The sequence below is a fragment of the Chiloscyllium punctatum genome, chromosome 44, assembly GCF_047496795.1.
Source record: "Chiloscyllium punctatum isolate Juve2018m chromosome 44, sChiPun1.3, whole genome shotgun sequence".
NCBI classification, from domain to species: Eukaryota; Metazoa; Chordata; class Chondrichthyes; order Orectolobiformes; family Hemiscylliidae; genus Chiloscyllium; species Chiloscyllium punctatum.
Genome location: NC_092782.1, coordinates 35,950,394 through 35,967,723, shown reverse-complemented (window position 1 = coordinate 35,967,723; position 17,330 = coordinate 35,950,394). Strand labels below are relative to the sequence as shown.

Below are 17,330 nucleotides of genomic sequence, written 5' to 3'. Positions count from 1 at the left end.
GCAGTCGAATCCAATGATGAATTCCCTTCCCAAAGCTCATTTTGGATAGCACATCCTGTACGTACGTGCACAACATCCTGTGAAAGGGCTTTGCCTGGTCCAGGCTGATGAGGCAGATGTCCACCCCACCCACTCCCCGTCCTGCACACACATGATCATGTCACTGAGGAACACAACACTCTCACAGATTGTCCTGCCCAGTACAGCATCGGATTAAGAATCACCAATCTTAAAGCAGACACTGTGCTACCATCTTCCCCATATAGAAATGATAAGAAAATTAATGCCATACCTTTTAAAATTCTTTCTACAACAGACGTTTCAGATGAAAGTCATAGTATCTGAGATTGGAAAGAGTACCCCTAATTCTTGCACTGGCTCCATTACAATTAATCTCAAAAATCTCAACGATGAATCACCTCTGTTCAGGTGAGCGGTTTTGCTTTTGTATTATGGGTGTATTACATCAATGAATTTAGAGGTGGACATTCATCGAGCATGCTTATTTTAAAACTGTTATAAGGATTGTGCACGCAAATAATTACTTGTAGAAAGATGTTCTTTGTCATTGTGATGCCTTTGTTTAGGCATCTCTGCTGCCTGAGCAACAGCCAGCCAGAAAAACAATGACAGATAATGAATTGAAGCGAATTTATTGTAACGTGTACCGAGGCACAGTGAAAAGCTTTGTCTTGAAGTAATACAGGCAGATCACAGAGTTAAGTAACATTGATAAGTTAATAATAGATAAACAGTGGCAAAAACAAAAACACAGGTACAGGCGAATGTTAAGAGTTTGTAAATCCATTCGGTATTCTAACAACAGTAGGGTAGAGACTGTTACGAAACCGGCTGGTGCACGTGTTCAGGCTTCTGTACCTTCTCCCCGATGGTAGAGGTTGTGGAAAAACATTGTCAGGGTAGGATGGATCTTGGTAGGAGAATGCTGGCCGTCCTTTCCTTGACAGCGGGCCTGGGAGATGGAGTCTATTAAATGTGATTGTCTGGCGTTTGTGATTGTCTGGGCCGAGTTCACCACTCTCTGTAGCTGTCTCCAATCTTGAATGGTATAGTTTCCATATCAGGTAGTGATACATCCAGACAGAATGTTCTCGATGTCACACCTATAAAAGCTGGCAAGGATATTCGCCATCATGCCAAATTTTCTCAGCTGCCTGAGGAAGAAGAGACATTGTTGGGCCTTTGTAACCAGTGCGTCCACATGAAAAGTCCAGAAAGCTTGTTGTTGATGACCACTCCCAGGAGCTTGACACTCTCCACTCGTTCCACCTCTGTGCTGTGAATGTGTAGGGGGCATGAGTAACATCCTGCTGAAAGTCAATAATGAGTTCCTTGGTTTTGCCAGCATTGAGAGCTAGTTGTTCTCAGTGCACCATTTTTCCAGCTCCCATCTATAGTCTGTATCGTCACCATCTGAGATTCGACCGACTATGGTGGTGTCATCAGCGAACTTGAAAATGGTATCAGTCTGTATTTGACGACGCAGACATGACTATAGAGTAAGTACAGTAGGGGGCTGAGTACACACCCTGGGGGGCACTCCAGCGTTGAGTGTTAGTGAGGATGAAATATTGTCCCCAATTTTCACTGATTGTGGCCTGTGGATCAGGAAACTGAGGATCCAGTTGCAGAGAGTCAGGCATAGTCTGAGATCACTAAGTTTAGTAATCAGTTTCGAGGGGATAATAGTGTTGAAGGCTGAACTGTAGTCAATGAGTAGGATTCTTGTATAGCTGTTCTTGGTGTCAAGGTGTTGTAGGGAGGAGTGAAGGGCAAGTGTATGGCATCTGACGTGGATCTGTTGGTCTGATAGACAAATTGGAGTGGGTCAGGAGAAGTGGAGAGGCCGGAGTTGATTAATGCCATGACCAGCCTTTCAAAACACTTCATGACCACCGATGTTAGGGTCACTGGGTGGTAGTCATTGAGACATGCTGCATGAGCCTTCTTAGGCACAGGGATGATGTTAGCCTCTTGAAACAGGCAGAGACAGTGGCCTGCTGCAGGGAGAGATTGAAGATGTCCAAGAAGACCTCTGCCAGTTGATCTGCACATGTTCTGAGTACACGGCCTGGTAATCCGTCTGGTCCCATCGCATTCCTTGGATTTACACGAAAGAAAACTGATCTGACCTCTGATGCCGTGACTGTTGGGATAGGTTCGTCAAGACTTGTTGGAATAGGTGTTACCTCTCCACCGAAAATCTGCTCAAAGCGAGCACAGAAGGCTTGAGATAATCTGGGAGAGATGTGTCATTGTCTGCTATCTCGCACAGTCTCTTTTTAGAACTGTGATGTCATTCAGTCCTTGCTGTAGTCACTGGGTGTCTGTCTGAGTCAGTGTTGGTCCTTGGCTGTCTTAATGGCTCTGCAAAAATCATACTTGGATTCCTTATATTTAAGTGAGCAGAAGGCCTCTCACCTGACTTCTAGCAAGTTTTACATCTCCTGGTTCATCCAGGGTTTCTGGTTGGGGAACACCTGGATTGACTTCCTCCGTACGCAGTCCTCCACACACTTGGTGATAAACTTTGTGACGGTGGTAGCTTACTTGTCCAAGGTACCTGCGGACTGTTTGAACATGGCCCAATCAGCCGATTCCAGACAGCACCAGAGTTGAATCTCTGTCTCCTCTGACCAGCACTGGATCAGTATCCATGAGGGGGGTCTCCTGCTTGAGCTTTTGCCTGTACGCCGGGAGAAGAAACATGGCATTGTGGTCAGAGTTGAGGGCAGGCGATGGAGCAGTAGGCATCTTTCACAGTGGTGTAGCAGTGGTCTAAAATGTTTAGGCCACTGGTGGGGGCAGGTAATGTTCTGGTATATAACCTTGACAGCTCGCCAATATCTCATTCACTTGCATTTATTTTTCATGAGCTCTTTTAAACCACTGTCATTCACTTTCAAAAGTAAATTTTCACCTGAGTAATGTTTATCCTTTATGGTGTAATTTCCTCACACTTCTTTATTTTGGTGACATTTCTTCACAAGAATAAAGTCAATTTATTTGATGTTATCAGAAACTAAAGTATCAAATCAGTTAAATTATCAAATAAAATGTGCTAATCTAGTTAATGAATTGTGCATTCTATTTTACTGTCGTCCTAAGGAAAGTTTTTGTATTTTACACGAAATGAGAGTATGTGATGAACCAGCTAGGCATGCTCAGTTTAAGTGGAGAAACTTCATTTATCCAAGTTGTGTTCTTTATCATAATGGTGATTCTAATTGTTTGTCCAACGTATTATCTCTCAGAGTATTTCATGATAAAAATTGATTGAAGTCGAATGTCTAGCTGCACCATTCCACGCAGAGGAGAATTAAGCCATTTTATTATGTCTTTCAAGTGCAATCTCACCAAATCCATTAACCATTAATGAAAATCTACCCAAAGGAACATTGATAGTAGAAGTTGATGCCACAGACAAGGATGCAGATGATGTCATTTACTATGAGTTTGTGAAAACCTATGCTGGCTTCATGATTGAAGAAGGTAAGATCAAATAAAATTACTTTAAATGCACAACATTACGACACTGATTATTTGCTTAAAAATGTAAGGCTAAACAATAAACCTATCACATTGCACTTTGATATATGGCAGAGCCCTAATAAATTTTAATGAGGCATCTCCACTAATAATTCATGATTAATGTTAAGAATTACCAGATAAATGTAGCAACATTTAAGGCAGAAAGCATTAATAGTTTGGTTGTTTGTTTGAACTAATAAATTGAAATATAATCTATTGTTGGGTCTAACCGATTCAGAAAATAACAGCAGGAATTTTCTGCAATGGCAGTATTGGTAACAAGCTATAGGAGTTAAATCATTGTGTGCCCTGATCCTCCAGTGACACACTTCTGCTGATTCATACTAATTTGAATGACCCACAAGTAAGGAGAGTGTTGAATTAGAGATGGTGCATTCAATGAACAGAGAGGTCACTCTGTATGTTCAGCAGTCCTTATTATGAGTTAAGGGCTTGAAATTTGTATTCAGCAGATGTTCCTTAATTTCATACATGCCTAAAAACACTTCGGGTGTTTACACTGGAAATTGCAGCAGTTAGAAATCCAATTCAGCACAAAGCCTGTCCTAGTGATCTGAGACCAAGATGAGCAGGGCAAGCAACATCAGGAGCTAGATTTTTTGGTCCCCTCCCCGTCCCACATCCCTATCTCCAATCAGATATGTTTTGGGGGTGGAGGGCTATCAGCCATATTAAAATAAATAAATTGAAGGTTAATTCAGCTTGTTACCATTTGACCTAAATATTACACTGGTGTTGTTATGAAAGGTTTATTTAACAATATAAAACTCCACCAATAATTACAATTTAAAGAAGAGCAAGACTGCACAAATGTGAAAGTTAACTTAAGGTCAGCGAGGTAGTTTGGCAGAAATTAAGACCATTATACCGTGAAAAAGTCACTTCACTTGTATGAACAGGCCCTAACTTTGTTGGGAATATTTAGTGGTTATCATTTAAGTATAATAATTGCAGACTGTTTGAATGGCAAGCATTTGATGAATATTCTTTGAGAAAAGATCACCTTTGGCAGCTCCATTCTATTTCCCAGGTCAATCAGAAATTACTGTTCAATTTACACTTTAACAATGGCAAATGCTGACTATTATTTTCACTTTTAAAAGGCTGATCATAGTTATTTGGATCACAAGTTATTTACTAATATGTTTGTTAACATTTCAGACGTATATAGGCATTGAACTACAATGCATCTATAGGCATTAAATCAAAGTGTACATCAACCTTACAAAGCACTTAATTGATCACAAAATGATAATCAAATAAAGAGAGATTTGACTATCTGATTAAAAATGTGCCCAAATGACCAGACTTCATTTTTCAAAGTAATTTACATTTCTCCCTCACATTATCTAGGTCTAATAAGAATTAAAAAAAACTTTGAGCATTATAATTTGACATTTCAATTCCTTCTCAATGATCATACCATTAAGAAATGATCTTGACACTGTTTTATTGATAGTAAGTAGTTTTACCACCACTTCTGAATTATTGAAAGCTTTTCAATTTTCATGTGAAGCAATGGAGTGATTGGTTTCATTGCAAGAATTCATCAGCCTCTCTTGCATCTTTTAGATGCATTTTCTCATGACCCTTTTTGAACCATGTTTAATAAGCTTTAGAGTTTATAGATTCCTGTAGGCGGTCTTGTGGTGCAGTAGGAGTTTCTCGATCACTGATCCAAAAGTTTTGGGCTTAAGTGTCACTTGCCCTGGCTGTGTCATAACATCTGAATGTACATACAATTTTCAGTTTCTTTGGGGTTTTTCAGAAAACATGATGGACTACTTTTTCATGAAATGAGGAATTGATTTTGGAATATTTCATTGATTGATCATGATACTTTTGAGTTCTGGCTGCTTTTAACGCCATCAAATTTTCCTTTAGATCACTGATGGACATCATAGCAGAAGCAGTCCCCACAGTGACCTCTGCCATACTCAATAGTCACCAATGTTGTTAGTGTTGATTTTGTCACAACTGTTTTTAATACTTTTAAATATTTTGAGGAGAATTAATAATTTCATAAAGGATATTGCCTTAGCGTTATCAAAGCAACAAAGAAAGTTTGCATTAACACAAACAGTTCAACAATTTACTTCTTACAGTCATGAATCCCTTATGCTACTTAGGTTTGCCAAGCAGGAATCAATTTTTAAAAATTAAACTGAATTGCTTTATTTTATTAAATAGAAGACTATATTTCTTCATTGAGGTCTGTAGAAGTACCTCATTATTATCAATAACATTCTGAATAATGGATAATTGAAGGATTGCTATGAAAGGCAAAATCAATGAACAATTTTAAGTGTGCTGTTAATCCTATAGATTAGCAAATTATTTATTATTCTATTGATACTGATGCATCACATAATAAAGCAGCTAATGTCAATAGTACCCAGAAGAAAGCACCTTTCATGTGACAAACAGGATGTTGATGCTATATTATAGATAAGTAACCCTGATCCGTTTATTTTATACAAATTTGCCACCAGTTTAACATTTTTTGCTTTTGTTCCATATTGCAATAATATTTGCACAATTCCTTTACAGACACAGGTGAGGTCAAAATGGCTTATCCCCTGGATTACGATGATACCAACACGCCGACCACTTCAGTACTGGAAATAAGAGCTTATGATTTAGACAGGGTTCATTCCTCCACAGCCACACTGACAGTCCACATTGCTGACATTAATGATAATCCTCCTCAGTGCTCCAGATATCTCTATATGTGAGTACCATTTTAACAATGTTGCATTCAGAAGTCAGAGTTTTAATTCCAGCATTACTGTCAATTAAACAATAAGCCTTATTAGTACTAAAATGAACCACTATGACACTGTGTGTAAAGAGGGAAATTGGACCTAGATTGAGAAAGAAGTACAACAATAACTTATTAACAAATAATATTAAATGTGACTATGAGGATTTTGACAGGGTGAACAGACCTACCTCTTACAGAAGATTAGGTTAGATTCCCTACTGTGTGCAAACAGGCCCTTCGACCCAACAAGTCCACACCGACCCTCTGAAGGGCAACCCACACAGACCCATTCTCCTATACTTACCCCTCACTAATGCACCTAACACTACAGGCAATTTAGCATGGCCAATTCACCTAACCTACACATCTTTGGACTGTGGGAGGAAACCGGAGCACCCAGAGGAAACCCACGCAGACACGGGGAGAATGTGCAAACTCCACACAGACAGTTGCCTGAGGTGGGAATTGAACCCAGGTCCCTGGTGCTGTGAGGCAGCAGTGCTAACTACTGAATGTAACCTAAATGAACAGTGTGGGTAAACCTGATTTTTGGTTCTTGGTGTGTTTCCCTTGCAACTCATCCCAATATTGCCAAAGAATGTATTATTCAGTCACAGCAACTCATAAGATGATATTACACAGAATCAGTTTTGCCCACCAGTAAAGTACCAGCAATGTAATAAAGAAATCAGTTCAAGTCACTTATTTATAGGATTCTACATGAAACAAGAAATGACCTATTTCATGTTGCTGAATGCAGTATTTTGTCAGATTAGTACTTTGCATTTCTGCTTGATTTAACCTGAAAATATTCAAAATCACAGTTCAGCTTCAAAGATTCTAGCTGTGACCAAGAAATACAAAGTCTAAATAAATGCAAATTACTGCAGATGCTGGAATCTGAAACCAAAGGAGAGAAAATGCTGGAAAATCTCAGCCAGTCTTGCAGCATATATAAGGAGAGAAAAGAGCTGACGTTTTGAGTCACAAAGGGTCAGTTAGACATGAAACGTCAGCTCTATTCTCTCCTTACAGATGCTGCAAGACTTGCTGAGATTTTCCAGCATATTCTCTTCTTTGCTGTCAAATACAAGGTCTATATTGCATTATAAGCAAATAACTTGGGTATATTCAACATGAAAACCAAAGATCTTCCACGATGGTGTCTACTTATACAAATATACTAATAAAAGAGTTAATCTTGTAATTTCTTTTTCGCATATCATAACAACAGACAGAAATACCAATCAGTTCAGTTTTGCACTGAGTGAATCTTGTCCTTTAATGATACAAATAGTGCCAATGGTAAGCTTACTAGTCAGAACTTACCAGTAACTCTGATTGCATTCCTCTCAAGCTGCTTAAACCACCTACTAATATTTAACGAGGATATTAGTCAAGCTTGAGAGCAGGAGTTCGAAGACTTTAAGTATAGCTACAATTTGTACTTTCCAATTCATTGACCATGGCAATTTCCAAAATTTGAAAACAGCAGATCAGTTAATTGTTTTCATGCATGCAATTTGTTTCTAAACATTGAAATTGCAGACATAAACCATAATTCAGCTTGTGAAAATTGTACGCAAGCATTCTTGCATAGCTGATATTGAAAATTACACTTCAATTACCTTGCAATTAAATCTGTCATTCATGTTCTGTAAATTATTTATTTAAACATTCAGATTTTGGGGCCTTGCAGGAGATGCATCTGAGCAGATGGATTTACTGCTGACTTGATCAAAGTGGCTCTGAGCTCAGGAGTATTCAGCTGATTGTAGAGGAGCACAGCAGATTGTTTTGGAACCTGCTGTAAATTGATGTTCTCTGTGGAGTCTTTGTACTCTAGTGGCAACACTGAGCTAGCTAACGTGCCAATTACAGCAAATTGAAATAGTATACAAGCTACAACATTGAATTAACTCCATGCCAGCCAATGTTAGCTACTTATTTTAATTTCTCCCAGCAGAAAAAATGCTGTTCCCTTCACTGAACATTCACTAGCAATGCATTAATACAATACAAAAGTACATCAACAAGGTATTGATAGTGTGTTAAGGGGGAAACTATTAAAAACTTTTAACAAGGAGTTAACGAGGCATTGACCCATGTTAAAAAGACATGCAGTGCAAAACAATTCATTAATGATGGACTAACCAGACATGGATAATATATTGGGGCTGAAAATGTGTTGCTGGAAAAGCGCAGCAGGTCAGGCAGCATCCAAGGAACAGGAGAATCGACGTTCCGGGCATAAGCCCTTCTTCAGGAATTCCTGAAGAAGGCCTTATGCCCGAAACGTCGATTCTCCTGCTCCTTGGATGCTGCCTGACCTGCTGCGCTTTTCCAGCAACACATTTTCAGCTCTGATCTCCAGCATCTGCAGTCCTCACTTTCTCCTCCATGGATAATATATTACTGATCTTAGATTCACATTTTTTTTCCCATTTCAAAGTTCTGACATTAGAGGGGCTCTTGGGGTATAGTGGTAGTGTCCCTACCTCTGACTCAGGAGACCTGGCTTCAAGTCCCACCTACTCCTGAGGTTTTTTTACTCCTTTGGTATAGATTCCTTTGACATCATAGCATTTGCTAAATCTAGTGACCATTGACCAAGAATGCAATTGCAACAGGAAAGTTAAGATCATTTATTAGTATATAAACTCCTCACTTCCAGGTATACAGCTGTACAGTGGAGAACAGGGTAGTGTTATTCTATGTAATGTAACTTACTGGGTTTTGAAACATTCATATCAGCAACACAGTTGTTCTTCCATCTTCCATTCCCTTCCTCTCCAATAGTATTTCTTCTGAGTGCTCAGTCCAATAGCAGATCCCTGTTTCAGTTACGACTCACATTCATCCTGAGCCTATTCTGAGGCACAATAAAAGGAGCAGGTCCTCAAGGAGAACAAAGATCCACGGATGCTGAAGATCTGAATCAGAGATCTGAAGAAGGGTCACTGCACCTGAAACATTAACTCTGCTTTCTCTCCACAATGCTGTCAAACATGCTGAGTTTCTCCTGCAATTTCTCTTATTGGAGCTGGTCCTATTTGAGCCAGAACAGAAATAAATCGCTGCTATTTCTGAACTGTGTGCTATCCAGTTAATCTAATGTACACCTTCTTACAGTATAATAATTCATACAAGGAAGTTGGTAATTTTGTTATTGTCAAGATTACAGTGGTGCTGGAAAAGCACAACAGGTCAGGCAGCATCCGAGGAGCAGGAAAATCGATGTTTCAGGCAAAAGCCCTTCACCGGGCTCCTGCCCGAAACATCGATTTTCCTGCTCCTCAGATGCTGCCTGACCTGCTGTACTTTTCCAGCACCACTGTAATCTTGACTCTAAACTCCAGCATCTACAGTACCCACTTCTGCCTAATGTAGTTATTGTGGCAAGCTATTAATCCTGTAATCTTTCAATGGATTATAGCAGGATCTTGACCAGATGGACCAATAGGCTGAGATGTAGCAGATGGAGTTTAATTCAGATAAATGTGAGGTGCAGCATTTTGGGAAAGCAAATCTTAACAGGACTTATACACTTAATGGTAATGTCCTCGGAAATGTTGCTGAACAAAGAATCCTTGGAGTGCAGGTTCATAGCTCCTTTGAAAGTGGAGTCGCAGGTAGATAGGACAGTGAAGGCAGCGTTTGGTATGCTTTGTTTCATTGGTCAGAGTATTGAGTACAGGAGTTGGGAGGTCTTGTTGCGGCTATACAGGACATTAGTTAGGCCACTGTTGGAATATTGCCTACAATTCTGGTCTCCTTCCTATCGGAAGGATGTTGTGAAACTTGAAAGTGTTCAGAAAAGATTTACAAGGATGTTGCCAGGGTTGGAGGATTTGAGCTATAGGGAGAGGCTGAACAGGCTGGGGCTGTCTTTCCTGGAGCATTGGAGGCTGAGGGGTGACGTTATAGAGGTTTACAAAATTATGAGGGGCATGGAGAGGATAAATAGTCAAAATCTTTTCCCTAGGGTCGGGGAGTCCAGAACTAGAGGGCATAGGTTTAGGGTGAGAGGGGAAAGATATAAAAGAGACCTAAGGGGCAATGTTTTCACACAGAGGGTGGTACGTGTATGGAATGAGCTGCCAGAGGAAGTGGTGGAGGCTGGTACAATTGCAACATTTAAAAGACATTTGGATGGGTATATGAATAGGTAGGGTTTGGAGGGATATGGACCAGGTGCTGGTAGGTGGGACTAGATTAGGTTGGGATATCTGATCGGCATGGATGGGTTGGACTGAAGGGTCTGTTCCAGGCTGTACATCTCTATGACTCTAAGTTCTCTGAGGTGCATATTCGTAGGTCTAATGATTGAAAACTTTGAGGAAACCGTAAAATCAGCAGTAAAAATATCTCCACTTGTGGAAATTAAAAGTTAGTGTTAACAACTGTTGCTTTTCGACTCAGAAATCAGAATTATATCCTCTTACAAAAATTATGGCTCTCCTTTGAATCAACACGGCTTGTTTCTGTTCCTGCAGGACAAAACTGGGCACTGTAAAACCAAATGGGAACCTTCGTTAATATACCTTAAACTAGTATAAATTCAAGCTACAAATCTTTGAGTTCTAAAACTAAGAGTTCTGATTGCTTTGAGATCCATAAAAAGTGGGATTTCATTATTGCTCAGTCATTGAATGGGGAGGTTGCACATCTAATATTCTGTTCCTGCACACAACATGCTCATCTGATCCAGTCCGAAAGATGAACCTTTAAGGTGTAGATCAGTTATTACAAAGTTCAAACCTCAGAAAGAGCTAGCTTAGTCCAACAGTTTTGCTATGCATTGCTTTAAGGCTATTATGTGGACACAGAACAGGGTAGCCATTATTGACCAACTTGAATAGCACCTCTCCAGCAGTGAGGCTAATATAACAAAACACTCAGATCTTGTAATGTACCACCAGATCACACTGGATTTTATATTCAATTGAGGCTCCTCTGCCCATCTCATACACCACTTCATCTAAATCCATCTGCATATCCTCTATTCCTTTCTCCCTCATATGTATTTCCTCTCGACTGCATCTCAGTGATCAAATCATATATTCAATCCACTCTGTGTAGCGAAGTTATTCCCAAATTCTGTATTAAATTAATGAATGACTATTTCATATTCATAGTCTCAATTCTGCCTTTCCCTGTAACTAAGCAAGTGCTTTTGTGCTATCTGAGCTTTTTTTTCTTTTTTCTGATTCTGATGTGTATTTTAATTAGTGTTTCAATGTGAGATATTATTGATCTTATTAGAAACTCATTTATTACGTTGTTTAAAATCATTCTTATATCATTTTTCAGTCTTGAACTTTTGGAAACCGTCCGAGAAGATACGCCAGTTGTGACATTGAACTGCTGGGATAATGACAGAACAGCAGCTAACAATATCCTGAAGTACACAATGATTCCAGATAAATATTCACCAGGAAGGTTTAATCTTGCTAACAATGAAATAACTGTAAGTACAATTAAACTGGAACTGTAAGTACAACTTAAGTCTCTATGACTGACTCTGTATGAACTGAAAGCTGTTTACGTTTCTTAAGATGATAAAAGGCTAAAAGGTGTTATTTTCTGTTGAATGACACACATTATAACCTCCTAATAAGGCTGGCCGAATACTCCACTTCATTTACTGTTTCATTGATTAATTCTTAAAACTGTACAGGATTTCTGACAAGCAGAAACTTTTTGCATGAAAGCAACAAACAACGTCATAACTAATTAATGAGAATAATATGCTTCAATTTAAAATTTAAAATAAATTAGTATGGCTCATATGGATGTCAGGTCTGTTTTAAAATGCAAAATTAGCAGTCAAATTAGTAAAAATCTAGAGACTAGAAAAATTGCTGTTTCCCCTCCACATAATAATAAAAAATGTAGAACAGATTTCTAATACAAATACCTAATGCTGGCTACTACCTAGGTGGTTAAAACCAGCAAAATATACAAACCCTTTCAATTACAATTTTCTGTTTGAGTTATATATGAATTGTCATGAATTAGATCACCACCACTCCATCTCCATTTACCCATAATTGGGTCAAGAGACTAAAACTCCCAAACTACCTTCATGATAGGAACATAATCATTGATTGAAATATTCAAAGCACAGGTCAATACCACCTTCCCATAACAACAAAGGATGGGCACTAAATGCACTTTTTTTTAAAAGGGTATTTTCCAACACAGATACAAATAAAATAAATATGAATGAGTTTTCATTTTGTCAAAAATGCGCGCAGAGAAAATCTTCCCCTAATGTGTTCGTCAACTCATTATGCAAAATACTTTCATAAATTATTTGAGAAATGAAAAATATGAATTCTGCTAAGCCCATTAAATTCATTCCTTCCAAACTGGTACAATCTGGTGCATCACAGATTTGACCTAACCGAGTTTACCTTCTGATGAATTGTTTCTCCAGTCCTGACATGAATATTCTCCCTGGGCACCAGAATATTCCAAGACACTGGGATTCCAAAAAGTCTTTTCACAAAAGTCAGTTGTCAGTAGATTATCATGACCTGCTCCTTGTATCTCGCCTTCTTGGGTTTGACATTTCCAGTACCTTTTATTGCAGTGAATTTAAAACCAGTCTCCAAACTCATAAAATGACGCATAGATACAGTGAAGGCTGGCAACATTGGGGGTGGCACAGTGGCTTACAGCACCAGGGACCTGGTTCAATTCCCGCCTCGGGCAACTGTCCGTGTGAAGTTTGCACATTCTCCCCGTGTCTGTGTGGGTTTCCTCCGGGTGCTCCAGTTCCTCCCATAATCCAAAGATGTGCAAGCCAGGTGAATTGGCCATGCTAAATTTCCGTAGTGAAAGGTGCATTAGTCAGGGGTAAACATAGGGTAATTGGTCTGGGTGGGTTACTCTTTGGAAGGTCGGTGTGGACTTGTTGGGCTGAAGGGCCTGCTTCCATTCTGTACAGAATGTAATCTAAAAAGACTCTAAAGATGTTTCAATGTCATTAAACAATTATGTTCTTAAAACAATTGATCCTCAACCCAGCCAAATTTTGAAGAATGAGTCACTGTGAATAACTACAGAGAGCAAAGAGTCATGATTTTTAAAAATCTCTTGGATCATCTTGAAGTTAATTATGTTCGTGCACAACATCAAAAAATGGAATTTCATCTGTTATTTAAGAAATTCTGTGAATATTCATTTGTAACTGCTCAATTTTCAAAATCTTGAAGTTTCTTTATTAAAATGTATCTGGTTTGAAAATTAAAAAAATTATTCTGACAGTTAAAACCCCTTTCAGTTGGGTTGTACAAAGAAATGTTGCCAGCCTCCACTGTATCTATGTTTCATTTTATGAGTTTGGAGACTGCTTTTAAATTCATTGCAATAAAATGAAATAACTAACCCAAAGTTTAAATTGAAATTGCCTCATTGCTTTTCTGAAACTAAATGTTACATTAAAAAAAATGAATAAAAGTGTAATCTCTTCCAAAAGATGTCGATTCACTGACAATGATCCATATGAATATGTAACTACAGAGAATGCTGGAGGAATTCAGTAGGTTTGGCAGTATCTGTGGAGAGAGAAACAATTATTGTTTCAAATTTGGTATGAATCATTTTCAGACTGGGTTTTGGGTTCTCAGGAAAAGTCATGTCCAATTCAAAACGTTAACCCTATATTGCTGTCTGCGGATATTGCCAGACATGCTAAATTTTTCCAGTATCCTTTGTGTTTATTTTAGATTTCCAGTATCTGCAATATTTTGCTTTTAATAATTAAGCTTCCTGATGTTACTTATTTTACAGATTGGGAGGTCACGTTTGCAGTATGATGATAGCTCATTTGCTGCAGTTAATTTTCAACATGAAATACTTGTAAAAGTAGAGGACAATGGCATCCCTCCATTAACAAGTAAGTCTTTACCTATGCACACTTTTCCTTAACAGAAAATGTGGATTACTAATGCAACCATGAAGTTATAAGACATTGCACTAACTATTTTGTAAACTATTTGTTCAGGCACCTCCACAGTTATAGTGAAGGTCATACGAGTGAACGAGGAGTATCCTTCTTCTTTTTCAAGAACATTTAATATTTTTGAAGATAGCCCCATTGGAGCTCTGGTTGGAATAGCAACATTTACTGATGGTGACCTACCAAATCACAGAATGAAATATTCTATTGTGGGAGGCAACAGTGATGTCCCACCTAAGTTTTATATTGAACCAAACTCAGGTACTGTTATATTTCATTGCAATGTTTCTGTGCTTATTTTTCAGCAAATAGAACTTTACATCCTTTGCCAGTGAGGTAATGAACACCTTTGGTTATGGGTTAAATATAAAACCAATTGGTAATCCCAATCGAAAGACAAGATGTCTTTGGGAGTTTTATACACTTTATCCTTCTTACATCGACCTTCTGTCCTGCTGTGATTTTAAGATTTTGGTTTCATCAGCAGAATGGCTAGTAACAGGTTGCAGGCAGACTTCAATGCAAATGGACCTGTCAAATATACACCTGAAATTATTTATAACTTCAGAGGATGAGACCAACAACTAAACGGACTGTCCTAAAATAAAAAGCCTAATTCTGAGAACCTTTAGAGAGCCATTATCAGCTTTCACTGCAGCTAACAGACAAAAATAGAAACCTATCTTTCAGGATGTCTAATTTCCTTAAATCTTGCCTTGATTCCATTGTTTCAAGAAATATTCAACATTACAGTAATGAGTACAGCTCAAGATAAATCTGATAAATCTGAACTAGAAAGCAGATTCCAGACAACATTATAAACTCAGTCCTGACAAAGGGTCACCGGACCTGAAACTTTAGCCTGATTTCTCTTCACAGATGCTGCCAGACCTTCTGAGCTTTTCCAGCAACTTCTGTATTTGTACTTAATGAACAGAGTGGGACGTCGACCTACATATTTTGTAATATGTGGGATGCATGGCTGTGATACAAGAGGTGGACAGTCATTATCGGTCACAACTTTTCACCATTAGTGTTTTCCAGCAAGTTAATGGATTGCAACCATCTCCAGATAAATCATCGCTCCTCATTATGTTTCTCAAGGTTCAGTTCTGAAATACCCAATTATGGTTCTCTTCAGAAATATTCATTTGTTTATTTAGTTTCTTTTTATCTTTATGCTGCATGTTGATGGGCGGCGAGGGGGAGGTGCCATGGAGAATCTGACCTTTTAAACCTTTATCATTTTACTCTTTCAGGTCGGATACGACTTCTAAATTTACTGGATAGAGAAACTCAAGATACTTACACACTCACAGTTGGAGCAGAGGACATGAATAATGATCCACAGCCTGATCGATGGAGGCGGAGACGAGGCTCAACTATAGTAACTGTTAATGTCATGGTAAGACAACACACTCTCAAAACTCAACTCGAGATAACAGTTTCAGAGGTAATTCAAATAAAACACTTAACCTGAAAGAATTCACTGGATTGTTTCCTTCTACATAGCACAATCCATTTTGCTCTCTCGTGACAACAGTTTGTTACAAAGATTTTGTGAGATTCTTTGGAATATTTTTCTCCATAGCCTTATAACATATAAAGTGAATACTACAGAACAGAATGCCAAGGGACACAAACCAATCATGAACTTACATCAACAGTATTGAACCGAGTTCAGAATGTAGGAATTTACTGGGGCTTCTGAAGGAGCTAAGTGCACATTTCTGAGAAATATGTCTTCTCCACATGTGATTGTTCCTGCAATGACAAGATAGTCAGCAGGGTTAGTATTCACCTAGTGACAGCTGAGTATATCATTGCCTCAATAGGACAAATACTCAACCATATCATTCTGCACATTAAAAAAATTGCCTTTGGTTTTTGAGAGAGAAAGTACATTAAGGCATTTGTCAACTCACTTAGATGTGATGAAGTTGCAAATTAAGTCTTGGCAACAAAAACATGAAGTTTAGTTCCTGGAATTAAGGATTTTGATGAAAGATAAGAACATCAATAAATTACAAGAGATATAAATAAGGCTAAAGGTAAAGATTAAGGCCTCTTAAGAGGAATGGTCTCCCTACACACATTCCTCAATCAATTTTACATTCACAGCCCTTAAAGATATACAAGCCTCCAGCTGCTCAATTGTTCAAATCTGTACCATTACGTACTTGCAGTGCCATCTAGTGAGAACTCAACACACCATGCCAACTGTTCAGTAAGCATTGTTTCAATGTTAATGATTTATTGAACAGGCTGTAGTATGTTGCAAAATGAAAATAAATCGTGATCAGATTCATTTAAATGAGATCTAGGCCTCAGCACTGCTGCTTTTTCCTGGGAGACATGAACTGCCATCTTCACAGACTAGCTGCCAGAAGTGAACCTTTTGGATTAACGGACCTGTTTAAAGCACAATAATAGTACTTTAGTGAATGAGATTCCCTCACACCACAACTAAAGCATCCTGAGAAGAAAACTTGTAGACTAATGTCAAATTAAATGGAAGTGCTTTTACTTCTAAAAGGACTTTAGAGTAAAAAATGAAATATTATTTATTCTGATAGGTAAATCAATAGCAAGGGTATGTGAATCCATGTGTGGAGATCATGTATTCAAAACCATGTGTGGACATCTTGGTCATTTATAAAATTGCTGAATATTAGACATCATATACAGGAGGGAGAAACTGAAGGGTCAATGAGTTTGCCTGGCATGCCCTCTACTTTCCTCTCTTTATTGATAGTTCTGACCTGCTGAAATGTCCAATATTCATTTTTTTTTCAGGCAGCCTTTGAACTGTCTTATGGCAATTCAAGGAACTGACTTCAATGAAATTGTTCAGTTCTGACCACTGCAGTAAAAAAAAACCTAACAAGCATGTTTCTTTGAAAAAAAGCATTTGTTTTGTTAGAAAACACACAACTGCTGGGTCCACTACTTTTTGTCATTTATCTAAATGATTTGGATGTGAACACAGTAGGTATAGTTAGTAAGTTTGCAGATGACACCAAA

The 17,330-nt window shown here is 38.4% G+C and overlaps 1 protein-coding gene across 1 annotated transcript in view; it reads left to right on the top strand.

The window, feature by feature from the left end:
• LOC140466639 (cadherin-related family member 3-like) overlaps positions 1-17,330 on the top strand; it is a 49,099-nt gene that overhangs the window by 19,286 nt on the left and 12,483 nt on the right. The window contains exons 10-16 of the mRNA XM_072562080.1: positions 317-429; positions 3,368-3,513; positions 6,124-6,304; positions 11,651-11,807; positions 14,138-14,243; positions 14,352-14,567; positions 15,566-15,711. Of these exons, the coding sequence (XP_072418181.1) occupies positions 317-429; positions 3,368-3,513; positions 6,124-6,304; positions 11,651-11,807; positions 14,138-14,243; positions 14,352-14,567; positions 15,566-15,711 (1,065 nt within the window). The remainder of the gene's footprint in view (positions 1-316; positions 430-3,367; positions 3,514-6,123; positions 6,305-11,650; positions 11,808-14,137; positions 14,244-14,351; positions 14,568-15,565; positions 15,712-17,330) is intronic.